The following is a 15,983-nucleotide window of genomic DNA, read 5'->3' as shown; positions in this document are numbered from 1 at the left end:
TTTGCAAAGATTTAGTTATTAACATGTTGATCACAGGGTTGCTTTTGATAGTGGAAAGTCTGAACAAATTAAATGTCATTAAATTGTGATTAATTAATAAAGAAGGTACATTCCTGCAAGTGTAGCTGTTTTAATACAATGGGAAACATATAGTTAATTCTACAAAATGTTGTTCGGGATCTACTACTTAATGGAAAGAAAGAAGTTTATAGAGTAGTATGTATAGTATAACCTAGCCTTTATAAAAAGAGCTGAATTTATATAGCTAGATTTACGTATTAGATGTGAAAGATAATGGATGGTAGGCAAGTAATTAGATTCGTAGGTAAGTAGATAGGTAGAAAGCCAAAAGTGTGGCAGGAGACTCCCCAAAGCACTGATAGTTTTCATAACTGGATAATTTTCATTTTCTACTCTTATCTCCATTTCCTAATTTCTTCTCTGATGTGTGTGTGTTTTGTTTAACTGAAAGTGACTAACATGAGCGCTACCACCAATAAAAGCGTATCAATAGCTTCATATCAGGTCAAGTATTGCCACCATGAGCTTTTCAGAGCTTTGTGGGTCTTGCGGTTTCTGCTAAAGGATTCCTGACTGTAACATATTTGCATGAGAACTTTATTACCAGTTTCCTCTACCTGATCAGGTGGCCGTAGAACACGCCCACTGGGATAATGCTTTTGTAATTTCTTTTCTCCAGTCCTTACCCCTACGCTCCACCAAGATCCTACTGCCAGGTCTGGATTTCTAGACGTAGAAATCCACGTTGTTGTTCAACTGTTTCTGCCTACAACAAGCTCCCGCATCCCTGGGTTCCATTTAAACAGTATCTTCCAAATCTTTGTGATAGTCAGATTTACCACTTGGTGTTATAACTCAATTCACTTTATTTACTCTGCATATTCTATGTAATAAACATCTGAGGTCATAAGTCTTACCTCCAGCTCCTTTCCTTACTATTTTCTCATGTTAATCACCGGATACTCATTTCCTTGCCATAACTGCTGTTTTCCATAATAATTCTATCCATGTCGGTGTTTCTCCTCTCTTACTCATATTCAGTTTAAATCACTCTTGATCTGATTAACTAGACTTTAGGCAAATAATATTACATCACACCGTGTTTTTCATTTTTATTTTTATACTTAAATTTATTTTTAAAAACCTAACAATTTTTTTTTCATTTTATAATACTCTTTATTTGATTAAAGAATTTTCCTTCTTTGTGTACACTGGGATGTTATATTCCCTATGTATTTTACAGGGTTACAAAATGTCGCTCATTTTAAATATTACCCCAAAAGTAATTTCAGAAAAAAAAAAAGTTGTGAAACTAAACAACTTTAAAAAAATCATATGGACAAGCAACTTTCAAACAAAACTGGATTAATAAGATTTCTTGCCTACGTAACTACATGACAGATTTCTTGTTCCAGTCCCCTTCCTCAAAACAACCTCATGTGGAAACCAAGCCAGAGATAAAGATTCTTCCCTGATGCAGTTAAGGGAAAGGGAAAGGCCAGAAATTTCTTTGGCAAACAATTCCATCCATGGCCATCTGTGTGTGACTGCTTTGCTTCGAGGACAGCACACTCTTTGCAGGGGAGGCCCGCTGTCGTCCCAAGTGGGAGTGGTCATCTCCAGCCCAGCTGGAAGTGCAGCAGGTCATCTGCCTCTCCGCCCCGCCTGGGGCTGTGGCCTAGCAGCAGGCCCAGCAACCCTACCAAGTGCAATACTGAGTTAGAAAGCCAACGCTGGCCTGGCTGATGTAGCCTTCTCCATTGCACAAGTAATGGATGAGAGGGGGCATGAGGACACTCAACAAGAAGGGCTCAAGGGACGAAAAAGAAGGACTTCAGAGACAGGAAAGACAGGAAAGGACTGAGAACACAGAGAAGAGCCAAGAAGGAGGAGGTGATGAATTCAAGGACACGTGAATGGATTACAAAGACCATGAGCTTTTATGTTTTAGCTGAAGTACCCAAAGTGTAGAGAACCAGAAGCTTGGGTAGCACCAGCAGCCGACAGGATTACCTGTGGATGTGAAAGCCCTCTCTGGACATAACCATTCGCCTCTCAGGCATCTTGCAAGTGGGGGCTGTGCCATCAGAAAGCTGCTTCTCAGTGGTCTTTACTACTGGCACAAGTGGGATTCACAGTACTGTTCTAAACAGGAACATGACTGAAGGAAAACAACGTGCAAGGGAATGGAGGGATAAGTGGACATAGGAAAAAGACAAAGTACATCCTTATCTGTTAACTTCTAGACCTCATACCCCTTGAGCAGTTCACCTGTATAGTCCAAAGACCAAGGTTGGATTAGATCAACCAGTTCCCAGGAGTGCCAAACAAATACAATGCCTACATATGGATGATCCCAGTGCTTGACTGAAGGTATAAAGAAAAACTGAAGGTAAAGGAAAGGAGTATGAAAGATTAAAATTTGCAAAGAAAAGAAAAAGAAAATTTGCAGAGAAAACTTTTTAAAAATGAAGTATGAAATGTAACCATATTTAGGGATTAAAACAAAGGAGCAACAATGAGGCAAAGGCAGAGAAGCTGTTCAACTGGGGGGCATTCCCTGGAGAACGTGCTTTCCTGCTGGCCAGTAAAATCTGCCAAAGAAATCAGCAGCCTTTCCCTTTATGTTTGTGTCTTTCTTTGCCAAAGGATGTCTCCGTGACACTTGAACACTGAGGGTGAGTTGAGGGTCCTTGCGTGCAGAGAATCGTGCATTGTACCAGAAAAAAAGGGTCTCCAATGGCTTGTGGATTTGGAAAAAACTCTTCAGCCACTGTTGGCTTCTTCTTTATTAATATGAAAAATTTCCTTTCCGGTTCCCTCTTCTTGGTACTACAGGATTTCATACTTATCCACCAGGAAAGTGGTCTCCGTGGAAAACCTTACGGGGCTATTTCCATCTACCTGGGTCACTTTGGTAACCTGTATATTACAGTAGTTTCTTTTGGAGATGAAGGAGACTTGAACAGGGAAGAAGTTACTGGGCTGCCCAGCAATGCTGAACTCGAGACTGCCACTCTTATTTTTGGCATCAATCACCGGCAGGCACCACTCCAGGGTACTCCGTCGGCTGTCGTGCCGGTATTCGCCATCAATCTCCCCAACCACCGGCGCGCCCACACCAGATGGAAGTGGGATGGTGATAATCACATCATTCGGTTCTAAATTATCTTCTTGCAGCTCATACTCTATGTTGACATCACAGCCATTTCCACTCTCTGAGGGCCAGCAATTAATTGTCAGTGGAATAAAAGATTCTTCTGTGGTTTGTAGCCTCCACTTTAGTACCCCTACATCACTGTTGACTGGAAATGACTTCTCTGGATTCTTCAAGCCAATTAGAGATTCTGCAGTGAAAAGTTTTTTATCCACATTTGGATGGGTCTGTAGCTGCACCCCTTTCTTATCTTCATTTTCCACATGAAGACGAATTCGGCCAAATTTATCATCTGAGATCCTAAGCATGATCATGCCATGCAATTCCATATTCTGCAATCCTCCATCCCGTCCACAAGTCAGTGTGATCTCTTCCTCAATCTTCATGTGCACACTCTCCATATTAATGGGTGGAGCATGCACTTTGGTAGCTTCAGAAGTACGCTTGCCCATATTAGAGGACATGATAGTTTCACCTTCAGATTTCAATTTGTCCACAAAATTATCTACTTCCTTCCCTTTGGCTCCAAGTTTCAAAGCCTTGCTGGGACCTGAAGGCCTGGCTGGTGCAGGTGCCACTTTTGGTTTATCAGTTTCAATGATGGTCTCTGTGATCATGGCAGCAGTGCTGCCTCCAGATACTGCAGAACTTCCAAATCCTCCAAATCCTGGTGCTTTTTTGCCCTGTCTCTCTGCATCTCTTCGGGCCTGTTGTAATTCCTTCGCTTTACGCCGCATCTCAGCCTTGGCTTCACGTTCTTGAGTCTCTCTAACTGCTCTGAACACCTTTTCCTCATGAGAATCCATTTCCGTGAAGGTTCTGATCTGTGCCAGGTTAACATTCTCCCGGTATCCCAGGGCAACAATTTCATCAAAAGCAAAAATTAAATCAAAACAGTGCTCTGATATCTCATCCTCCTCTAAGGCTCGGCAATACTCAGGGATCACTCTTGAGAAAAGCCTTAGGGTCTCCAGATCTTCTAAGATGTTACTGTTTTTGGTAGTGATCAGCACCATGTACAGTTTCTCCATAGGCTGATAGACATATCTTACACTCTCTGTTTCAACAAATCTATGTTGTTTTCCAGTGTTCATGAGCTTTGGAAAAGCTGCTAACAAGCCCTCAATCCGAGTTCGGGTCATCTCCACAAACTGTCGAGAAACAATAGCCTTTCCTGCTTTCGTGCAGACCGCTGCTGCCAACAGCACCATGGTGAGGACGGTGGGGGGATTCACCCGCGTTTCCCGTTCCACTGGGGCTGGGGTCAGGGGAAGGGGAGCACCGGCCGCTCTGGACCTGCTGCCCCCCTGTCAAGAGCCGCTACCGCTCTGCCAAAACCTAACAATTTTTTAAATTTTATTTATTTAAGTCATCTCTACACCCAACGTGGGGCTCAAACTCATGACTCGGAGATCAAGAACCGCACGCTCCTGTGACTGAGCCAGTCAGGCACTCTGCACCATGTGTTTTTAATATAAGAACTCCTTATTTACTCTCAAGGATTATAATTATTAATAAAATTGGAAACTAGGATCATTTGGTTTTAAAACATTTGTTTAAATATAGGGAGAATGTTGTCACTATTCCCGAATGTTAACATTGGTGCAGGGATGATGGTATCTGCATCAAGGCAACATGGGTGGGGTGCCAATATTGAAAAGGAAGCTGGCCGACTTGGACCCCAAGAATGACAATGTGTTGCTGCATTAGAACCTTCCCCACACACAGTTCTGCATCATGGTACTTTTCGTTACAAAGCCACCCACCTGTATCTTTTAAACCTTGTGCAAATGATACAATTTGCCTATGTAATCATGTTATTTATGGCATGCCTTTCACCGACAAATATGCAAGAGCTTTACCTGAGTTACACAGAATTACAGATGCTTCAGATTTGACCCTGAGATCATGAAGCCTGTAAATGAAAGGATGTGAGAGTACTTCATATCTTCATATGAACCATCACAAACTCTTTCTTGAGATCACTCATCTGATTCTTTAAATACGGCTTAACCCACTTCTGATCTGGGTGATGCTGGAAGCTTTGGAAGCAATGCCTGAATGGCATTTCCAGTGATTTTGTGTGAGGACATTTCTGTGAACAGAAGATGTGTAGGTTAGAGAGAAAGCTAAGAGAGATTTGGGCACATTCCTAATATTTAGTTTTAACTCATAAACCTCTCGAAGAAATTAACAACTTTTAGGCATGTTTGGTAGCCCTTATTGGCTTCATATTTTCTCAAATGCAGCCTCATGATCTTCAAAAGACCTGTGTTTTGAAGACATTAGTTCTGCATGTTATGGTTTGGAGGAAGAAGATGGATGGGGGTGAGGGACTGGAGGGGACAGAGCAGAAGTGACTTGCCCAGGGTTACCCAGCTGGCCAGTGGCTCCCAGGGCTTCAAACATTACAATCCCATGTAGCCTGTCCTGCCTTAGAATGCAGAGGGCTGAGAATGGGAAGTAAATGTACAAATAAGCAGCATAGCGAGTAAGTTAATATTAAAGATATTGAAACAAAGAGTTTTAAAGATAACATTTACAGGTCAAGTTAAGAATTCAAGAGAGTGACCAAGAATTCTCCACCATAATCATCATGATCTTACTTTTCATCCTCTAATCCTTCCTGGCGGGCTTCAGTTTTCTAGTGCTTTCCAACACTCATTCCAGGGATTTGCAGGAAGTCAGAATCGAAAGGGGATAGAAGCCAGCTGTGTTGTCCCTCCAAGCTTCCCCAGGCTGACCCTAACCTTATGCTATAGCCAGGCACTCTCAGAAGGGATGCCCTTCCCCTCTTGGAACAACAGCTGACCATCTGGTGCCAATTAGCTCAGTGTCTTGGTAATAAATTAGCCCAACTCAGGGTCTGCATTTGGCCTCCATGTTGATGGGCCTATCCCAGTTCTGCTCAAGTGGAAGCATCTAAGAATCCCACCATCTGTTCCTGGAGAGGCCTGTCCCAGGATTGGCAGAGAACCCAAAGCCTGGGGAAAATGACACTGATGCAACATTGGGCCCTCGCTACATCAATGTTAGATACCAATGACTGGGTGTGTACCCTCCTTCCTGCTTTGAACCTGCAGACAAAGCTACAGTAGGCCCAGGTAGAAAGGTTTATTACTTCTTGCTCCTCTGAAGGAGATCGCTGGAAAGAACCAGTCCCCTGCCTCTCAGAGATGGGTGGCTCAGTTGGTTAAGCCTCTGCCTTTGGTTCAGGTCATGGTTCCAGAGTCTTGGGATCAAAACCCACATCAGGCTCCCTGCTCAGGACGAAGCCTGCTTCTCCCTTTCCCTCTGCCTGCCACTTCCCCCTGCTTGTGCTCTCTCTGTCTCTGTCAAATAAATAAATAAAATCTTACAAAAAAATAAAAAAATAAAATAGAAATAAAAATATTTTTTCCCATATAATTACCACTTTCTTTGCTTTTCATTCCTTGCATCTAGTATCACCTTCCTTCTACTTAAAGAATATCCTTTAAAACCTCCCTAAACTCCAATGTCTGGGGCACCGGGGTGGTTCAGCTGGTTAAGTGTCTGACTTTTGATTTCGGCTCAGGTCATGATCTCAGGGTGGTGGGATCGAGCTCTGTGTCAGGCTCCATGCTCAGTGTGGAGTCTGCTCGAGACTCTCTCTCTCTCCCTCTCCCTCTGCCTACCCCCACTCGCATGCTCTCTTTTTCTCTCAAATAAATAAATCTTAAAAAAAAAAAAAAACCAAAAACTCCCCAATGTCAGCTGGTTTTTAATAAAAAGCTGAGTTTTTATTAGCCGAAAAATGGCTTTTTTTAGCCTTTGCCTTTGAAATACACTTTGGTTGGAGGTGTGTGTCTGTACATGTCCACAGTTCTCTTCCCTCAGCACGCTGAAAATATTCTGTTTTTGTCTGACTTCTACAGTTGCTATTGAGATTTATCGAGCTAATGGTTACTTCTTTGAAGGTACCCTCTCTCTTCTCTCTGATTCTTTTTAAGATCTCCTCCCTGTCAGTTTTTCTGCAATTCCAGTACGTGAGCTATTTGTTGGACGTTTGTGTGTGGATTTGTGTCTTTTGAAAGTTCTTGAAAAATTGTAGCCATTACATCATTAAATATTGCCTCTGCCTCATCTCTTCTGTCTTATCTTTTTTCTTTCCTTCTGAACGTCTTGTTACACCCATGTTAGACTTTCTCATTTGTTGCTTCATAACTTCACTTTCAAATGCCCCATCTCTTCCTCTTTCTATGGGACATTTAGTAAGTTCTTAAGATCCAGTTCTCTCTTTAGTCATGTCTAATGTGTTAAACTCATCCATTCAGATATTTATTTTACTTATTAAATTTCTTTCTAGACATTCTACGTCATTCTTTTTCGAGTCTTCTTGGCCATTGAAGTTTGTTTCTTTTTTAACATAGAAAATATGGTTATTTTAATTCTGTGTCTGATAATTCCAGTATCTGAGCTCTTTGCAAGTCTATCTCGATTGTTTGTTGTTTGCAATGGTTCTCACTCATGCTACCTTGTTTCCTTAAATATTTATGATATTTTTCTGTGAGCTGCTTGTTTTCCTTGGAAATGTATTTGAGAAAGTTCTTTGAGGCTAAAGAATTCCTAATTCTGGAGAAAGGGATTAAGATAGAGCAGTAGGAGGACCCTGAACTTGTTTTGTCCCTGGAACACAGCTAGTTATCAAATTATTCTGAACACCCAAGAAGTCAGTCAGAGGTCTGAGACAACAAAAACTGCAAGTCTACAAGTAGAACTGCAACCACCTTTTGGAAGGTAGGAGGTGCGGAAGTTCACTTGTGGGAGACATAGCTGTGGATGCAGCAGTGGGGAGGGGGCCTGCTGACAGGGGCGACCACAAAGTATTAGAGGCAGGGGACAAAATCTGAACTTTTAAGTTCACTACTGTGGGGGTCGTGGCAGGATTACATGTGCTCAGGTGGCGAAGAGGGGCAGAATCCCAGGAGTGACGGGATGGTCTAAGCATCCTCTGGGTCACAGGAAGAATGGGTGGCACCAAGGTGCTACACTGTTTCCAAGCATAGGAGCTGGGAAGCCAGCAGAGAGCAGTGGGTCTTGGTGCTGACTTTCTGCTATAAACTGCAAACTGCCATTTCGGCGTGGGACTGCTTTTCTGGGATGGGCCCCAAAGCTAGTCAAGACCCTCCCCTGGAGGGACAGTGCTGGATCACACCGCGGGTGTCCCGGAATTTGGGAGTTTTAAAACTCGGTTCCGCACCTTAGATAAGAAGGCTCAGACATGGGCAGGATGAATGCAGGGTAGAGACTGAAACCAGGGAAACAAATAGGGTGATTGCTTTTCTACGAGGGCTCACTGAAGAGTAGGGGGTGCAAACTTTCAGCGCAAGGGTACAGAGCAGGGCGCAGCCATATTCATCCCGCCTATCAGTGCTGAAAGCCTTCAGGGAGCAAAACAGCGGAGGCATATACACCTAGCCCTGACTGCCCGCGCCCTGGAGGCACATTAGCACTGAACAAGTCGGCCTGAGAGTCAGCACAGCAGGCCCCCCCCCAGAAGAACAGCACAAACAACTCGCTCACACCAAGTTTACTGATCATAGAGCGCTGCAAAGCTTCAGATCTAGGGGAAATAAGATGGAGCTTCCTTTTTACTTTTAATCTTTATTTCTTTTATTCTTATTTTTTTCATTTACTTTCTTATATTTTCAATTCCTTTTTAAATTTTTATTATTAATTTTTAAAAAATTTATATATACACTTTTCATTTTTTAATTTTTTCTACTTTTATTTTATTTTTATTTTTTATTTTGGGATCTAGATTCTTTTAACAAGCAAACCAAAACACACCTACGATCTAGTTGGTATTTTTTAAAGACTTTATTTATTTGAGAAAGAGAGAGCACAAGCAGGGGGGAAGAGGGCAGAGGGAGAGGGACAAGCAGACTCCCTGCTGAGCAGGGAGCCCAACTCTGGGCTTGATCCCAGAACCCCAAGATCATCACCTGAGCCAAAGGCAGACAATTAACTGACTGAGTGAGCCAGGTGCCCCAGATCTAGTTTTTTGGGGGGTGTCTTGTTTTGTGTTTTTGTTTTTCCTATTGTTTTCTCTTTCTTTGTTTTTGTTTTTTGTTTGTTTTTGTTGTTCTTTTTTCTCTCTCTTCTTTTCTTTTCTGGACAAAATGACAAGATGGAGGAATTCACTCCAGAAGAAATAACATGAGGTAGAACTCACAGCCAGGAATTTAATCAATACAGACATAAGATATATGAACTAGAATTTATAATGATTATGAGGATACTAGCTGGGCTTGAAAAAAGCATAGAAGACACTAGTGAATCATTTACTACAGAGATAAAAAATAAAATCTAGTCAGGCCAAAATTAAAAATGCTATACCCGAGATGCAAACTCAAATGGATGCCATATCAATGAGGATGGATGAAGCAGAGGAGCGAATCAGTGATGTAGAAGATAGAATTATGGAAAATACTGAAGCTGAAAAGAAGAGGGGAAGAAAGGTAATGGACCACAAAGGTAGATTTAGAGAACTCGGCAACTTAGTAAAACATAATAACATTCGTATCATAGGAGTCCCAGAAGATGAAGAGAGAAATAGAGGGGCAGAAGGCTTATTTGAACAAATTATAGCTGCAAACCTCCCTAATCTGGGGAAGGACACGGACATCAAAATCCAAGAAGCACAGAGACCCTCATTAAATTCAACAAAAGCCAGCCATTGCCAAGGCCTATCAGGGTCACATTCACAAAATACACAGACAAGGAAAGAATCCTGAAAGCAGCAAGGAGAAAAAAATCCTTAACCTACAAGGGAATACTGATCAGGTTCACAGCAGATCTGTCCACAGAGACCTGGCAGGCCAGAAAAAAGTGGCAGGAAATATTCAATGTGCTGAATGGGAAAAATCTGCAGCCAATAATACTTTATTCAACAAGGCTGTCATTCAGAATAGAAAGAGAGATAAAGATTTCCCAAACAAAAAGGAAAGGAGTTCATGACCACTAAACCAGCCCTACAAGAAATATTAAGGGGAAATCTTTGAGTGAAGAAAAAAAGAGACTAAAAGCAACAAAGACTAGAAAGGAATGGAAAACATCACCAGAAACACCACCTCTACAGGTAACACAATGGCAGTAATTCATATCTCTCAATAATCACTCTGAATGTAAATGGACTAAATGTTCCAATCAAAAGGCATAGTGTATCAGAATGGATTTAAAAAAAAAAGATCCATCTATATGCTGCCTACAGGAGACTCATTTTACTCCTAAAAACCTCTGCAGATTGAAAGTGAGGTGATGGAGAACCATCTGTTGTGCTAACGGATGTCAAAATAAAACCAGGGTAGCTATACTTATATCAGACAAATTAGATTTTAAACCAGAGACTGTAACAAGGGATGAAGAAGGGCATTGTATCATAATTAAGTGGTCTATCCATCAAGAAGATCTAACAATTAGGTGTGCCTGGGTGGTTCAGGTGCTTAAGCCTCTTCCTTCAGCTCAGGTCATGATCCCAGGACCTGAGATCAAGCCCTGCTTTGGGCTCCCTGCTCAATGGGGAGTCTGATTCTTCCTCTCCCTCTGTCCCTCCCCCTGCCCCTCTTCCCACCCCTCCCCCTGCTTGTGCTCCTCTCTCTGTCTCTCTCAAGTAAATAAATAAAATCTTTAAAAAAAATAAAAGAAAAAAAGAGAAGATCTAACAATTGTAAATATATATGCCCCCAACTTGGGAGCACCCAATAATATAAATCAGTTAATAATAAACATAAAGAAACTCATTGATAATAATACAATAATAGTAGAGGACTTTAACACCCCATTTGCAGCAATGGACAGATCATATAAGCAGAAAATCAACAAGGAAACAATGGCTTTGAATGACACACTGGACCAGATGGATTTTACAGATATATTCAGAACATCATCCTAAAGCAGCAGAATACACATTTTTCTCGAGTGCATGTGAGACATTCTCCAGAATAGATCACAAATCAGCCCTCAACAAGTACAAAAAGATTGAGATCATAACATGCATATTTTCAGACCACAACACTATGAAACTGGAAGGCAACCACAAGAAAAAATTTGGAAAGACCTCAAATACATAGAGGTTAAAGAACATCCTACCAAAGAATGAATGGGTTAACCAGGAAATTAAAGAAGAATTTTAGTTGAAAATAGAGCTACCCTATGACCCAGCAATTGCACTACTGGGTATTTACCCCAAAGATACAAATATAGCAATCCGAAGGCCACATGCGCCCAATGTTTATAGCAGCAATGTCCACAATAGCCAAACTATGGAAAGAGCCAAGATGTCCATCAACAGATGAATGGATAAAGAAGATGTGGTATATATATATATACAATGGAATATTAAGCAGCCATCAAAAAAAATGAAATCTTGTCATTTGCAATGATGTGGATGGAACTAGAGCATATTATACTAAGCGAAATAAGTCAATCAGAGAAAGACAATTATCCTAAGATCTCAGTGATATGAAGAATTTAAGAAACATGACAGAGGATCATAGGGGAAGGGAGGGAAAAATGAAACAAGATGAAACCAGAGAGGGAGACAAACCATAGAGACTCTTAATCTCAGGGAACAAACTGAGGGTTGTTGGAGTGGAGGGGGGTAGGAGGGATGGGGTGGCTGGGTGATGGACATTGGGGACGGTATGTGCTATGGTGAGCGCTGTGAATTGTGCAAGACTGATGAATCACAGACCTGTACCCCTGAAACAAACAATACATTATATGTTAATAAAAAATAAAGAAGAATTTAAAAAATACATGGAAGCAAATGAAAATGAAAGCACAACAGCCCAAAACCTTTGGGATGCAGGAAAGGCAGTCCTAAAAGGGAAGTATATTGCAATACTGGCCTACCTCAAGAAGCCAGAAAAGTCTCAAATACACACTCTAACCTTACACCTGAAGAAGCTAGAAAAGGAACAGCAAATAAAGCCTAAAGCCAGCAGAAGAAGGGAAATAATAAAGATGAGAGCAGAAATAAATTATATAGAAACAAACAAACAAACAACAAGAAAACCAGTAGAATGGATTAACAGAACTAAGAGCTGGTTCTTCAAAAAAATTAATAAAATTGATAAATCCCTAGTCAGACTTATCAAAAAGAAAAGAGAAAGGACCCAAATAGGTAAAATGACACATAATAGAGGAAAGATCACAACAAATAACACAGAAATACAAACAATTATGAGAATACTATGAAAAATTATATGCCAACAAATTGGGCAACCTGGAAGAAATGGACAAATTCCTAGAAACTTACAAACTACCAAAACTAAAACAGGAAGAAATAGAAAATTTGAACAGACCCATAATTAGCAAAGAAATTGATTCAGAGATCAAAAATCTCCCAACAAACAAAAGTCCTGGACCAGATGACATACCAGGGGAATTCTACCTGACGTTTAAAGAAGAGTTAAAACCTATTCTTCTCAAACTGACCCAAAAAATAGAAATGGAAGGAAATCTTCCAAACTCATTCTACAAAACCAGCATAACCTTGATTCCAAAACCAGATAAAGACCCTACTAAAAAGGAGAATTACAGGCCAATATCCCTGATGAACATGGATCCAAAACATTCTCAACAAAATACTAGCAAGTCGAATTCAACAGTACATTAAAAAGAATTATTCACCATGATCAAGAGGGATTTATTCCTGGGCTGCAGGGGCAGGTCAATATTCACAAATCAATCAACACGATACACTATATTAATAAAATAAAGGATAAGAAACATATGATCCTGTCAGTAGATGCAGAAAAATCATCTGACAAAATACAGCATCCTTTCCTGATAAAAATGCTCAACAGTGTAGGGATAGATGGAACATACCTCAACATCATGAAGGCCATATACGAAAGACCCGCAGCTAAATCATTCTCAACGGGGAAAACTGAGAGCCTTTCCCCTACAATCAGGAACAAGACAAGAAGGTCCACTTTTACCATTACTATTTAACATAGTACTGGAAGTCTTAGCCTCAGCAATCAGACAACAAAAAGAAATAAAAAGCATCCAAATTGGGAAGGAAGAAGTCAAACTTACACCATTTGCAGATGACATGATACGCTATATAGAAAACCTGAAAGACTCCACCAAAAAATTGCTAGAACTCATACAAGAATTTAGCAAAGTTGCAGGATATAAAATCAATGTGCAGAAATCTGTTGCATTTCTATACACCAATAACGAAGCATCAGAAAGAGAAATCAAGGAATGGATCCCATTTCCAATTGCACCAAAAACAATAGGATACCTAGTCATAAATCTAACTAAAGAGGTAAAAGATCTATACTCTACGGAACACTTATGAAAGAAATTGAAGAAGGCACAAAGAAATGGAAGAGCATTCTATGCTTATGGATTGGAAGAACAAACATTGTTAAAATATCTATACTACCAAAAGCAATCTACACATTTATTAGTGAATTTTAATACCACCAATATTTTTCACAGAGCCAGAATAAATAATCCTAAAATTTGTATGGAACCACAAAAGACCCCGAATAGCCAGAGCAATTCTGAAAAAGAAAAACAAAATTGGAGGCATCACGATTCTGGATTTCAAACTATATTACAAAGCTGTAGTCATCAAGGCAGTATGGTACTGGGGTGCCTGGGTGGCTCAGTAGGTTTAGTGTCTGACTCTTGATTTTGGCTATGGATCTCAGGGTCTTGGGATTGAGCCCCACATCAGGCTATCCGCTCAGTGGGGAGTCTGCTTGGACTCTCTCTCTCCCTCTGCCCCCCGCCAAATAAAGAAATAAATCTAAGACAGTACGGTACCAGCACAAAAACAGAAACATAGATCAATGGAACAGAATAGAGAACCCGGAAATGGAACCACAACGATATGGTCAACTGATCTTCGACAAAGCAGGAAGAATATCCAACAGAAAAAAGACAGTCTCTTCAACCAATGGTATTGGGAAAACTGGACAGCAACATGCAGAAGAATGAAACTGGACCACTTTCTTACCATACACAAAAATAAATTCAAAAGGGATGAAAAAACTTAATGTGAGACAGGAAATCATCAAAATCGTAGAGGAGAACAAAGGCAGAAACCTCTTTGACCTCAGCCAAAGCAACTTCTTACTAGACAGGTCACCACAGGCAAGGGAAACAAAAGCCAAAATGAACTATTGGGACTTCATCAAGATAAAAAGCTTCTGAATAGAAAAGAAAACAATCAACAAAACTAAAAGGCAGTCTATAGAATTGGAGAAGACATTTACAAACAACATATCTGATAAAGGGTTAGTACCTCAAGTCTACAAAGAACTTATCAAACTCAACACCCAAAAAACAAATAACCCAGTTAAGAAATGGGCAGAAGACATGAATAGACACTTTTCCAAAAAAGACATTCAGATGGCCAACAGACACATGAAAAGATGCTCAACATCAGTCATCCTCAGGGAAATGCAAATCAAAACCACAATGAGATACTATCTCACACTGTCAGAATGACTAAAATCAACAACACAAGAAACAACAGGTATTGGCAAGAATGCGGAGAAAGGGGAACCCTCTTGCGCTGTTGGTGGGAATGCAAACTGGAGAAGAGTATGGAGGTTCCTTAAAATGTTAACTGTAGAATCACCCTACTACCCAGCAATTGCACTACTAGGTATTTACCCAAAGGATACAAAAATACAGATTTGAAGGAATACACATACCCCGATGTTTATAGCAGCATTATCAACAATAGCTAAACTATGGAGAGAGCCCAAAAGTCCACTGAATGATGAATAGATAAAGAAGATGTGGCATATATCTACAATGGCATATTACTCAGCCATCAAAAAGAATGAAATCTTGCCATTTGCAACAACGTGGATGGAGCTGGAGTACATTATGCTAAGTGAAATAAGTCAGTCAGAGAAAGACAAATACCATATGATCTCACTCATATGTGGAATTTAATAAAGAAAACAGATGAACATGTGTGAAGGGGAAAAAGAAAAAGCAGAGAGGTACACAAGTCCTAAGAGATTCTTAATGATAAGAACAAACTGAGGGTTGGTGGAGGGAAGTGGGTGGGGGATGGGCTAGATGGGGGATGGACATTAAGGAGGGCACTCATTGGTTTTTTTTTTAAGATTTTATTTATTTATTTGTCAGAGAGAAAAAGCAGGGGAGCACAAGCAGTGGGAACAGCAAGCAGAGGGAGAAGCAGTCTCCCTCCTGAGCAGACAGCCCGATGCGGGGCTCGATCCCAGGACCCTAGGATCATGACCTGAGCCGAAGGCAGAGGCTTAATGACTGAGCTACCCAGGTGCCCTAAGGAGGGCACTCATTGTGATGAGCACTGAGTGTTGTATGTAAGTGATAAATCACTGAATTCTATTCCAGAAACCAGTATCGCACTGTATGTTAACTACCTAACATTTAAATAAAAAAAAAAATCCTAATTCTTCTGGAATTAAAGCAGAGCTCTCTGTAGAGGAGTTGCAATTATTTTACCAGATGCCCTGGGAGACCATTAGCACAGTGTCCCTCTAAGCTACATTTCACCTTGAGTGTTGTTGTTTTACCCAGGCAGTGTGAGTCTGCACTGCAAATGTGCGTTCGGTCTAGCTTGTGGCTACAACCTCCCATGGGTGTGGTTTCCCTCTGCTGTACACTAAGGAGCTGAGTGGTTTTCCTTGTAGTGCTGTGGTGTGCTGAGGGGAGAGATGGGTATATTTCCAGATCAAGTTGCCACTGCAGGTGTGCACACATACTCTGGGGTCCCAGATTTGGGGGAAGAGGGTCTTCTGGGATGTGCCACTTTGGC

The 15,983-nt window shown here is 40.9% G+C and overlaps 1 protein-coding gene across 1 annotated transcript; it reads right to left on the bottom strand.

Moving 5' to 3' along the window:
• Nucleotides 1-1,213: 1,213 nt before the first annotated feature.
• LOC118355928 (coatomer subunit delta-like) lies at nt 1,214-4,499 on the bottom strand. The gene has a single exon (XM_035724228.1). The coding sequence runs from the start codon at nt 4,387-4,389 to the stop codon at nt 2,854-2,856; it is 1,536 nt and encodes a 511-aa protein (XP_035580121.1). The 5' UTR covers nt 4,390-4,499; the 3' UTR covers nt 1,214-2,853.
• Nucleotides 4,500-15,983: the final 11,484 nt, after the last annotated feature.

Source organism: Zalophus californianus, chromosome 15 (genome assembly GCF_009762305.2).
Source record: "Zalophus californianus isolate mZalCal1 chromosome 15, mZalCal1.pri.v2, whole genome shotgun sequence".
NCBI classification, from domain to species: domain Eukaryota; kingdom Metazoa; phylum Chordata; class Mammalia; order Carnivora; family Otariidae; genus Zalophus; species Zalophus californianus.
The sequence above is the reverse complement of the archived record's forward strand: the minus strand, read 5'-3'. Positions and strand labels throughout refer to the sequence as shown.

Excerpts from the sequence above, each read along its gene's own strand:
- LOC118355928 (XM_035724228.1), bottom strand. The coding sequence starts at position 4,389 with ATGGTGCTGTTGGCAGCAGCGGTCTGCACGAAAGCAGGAAAGGCTATT.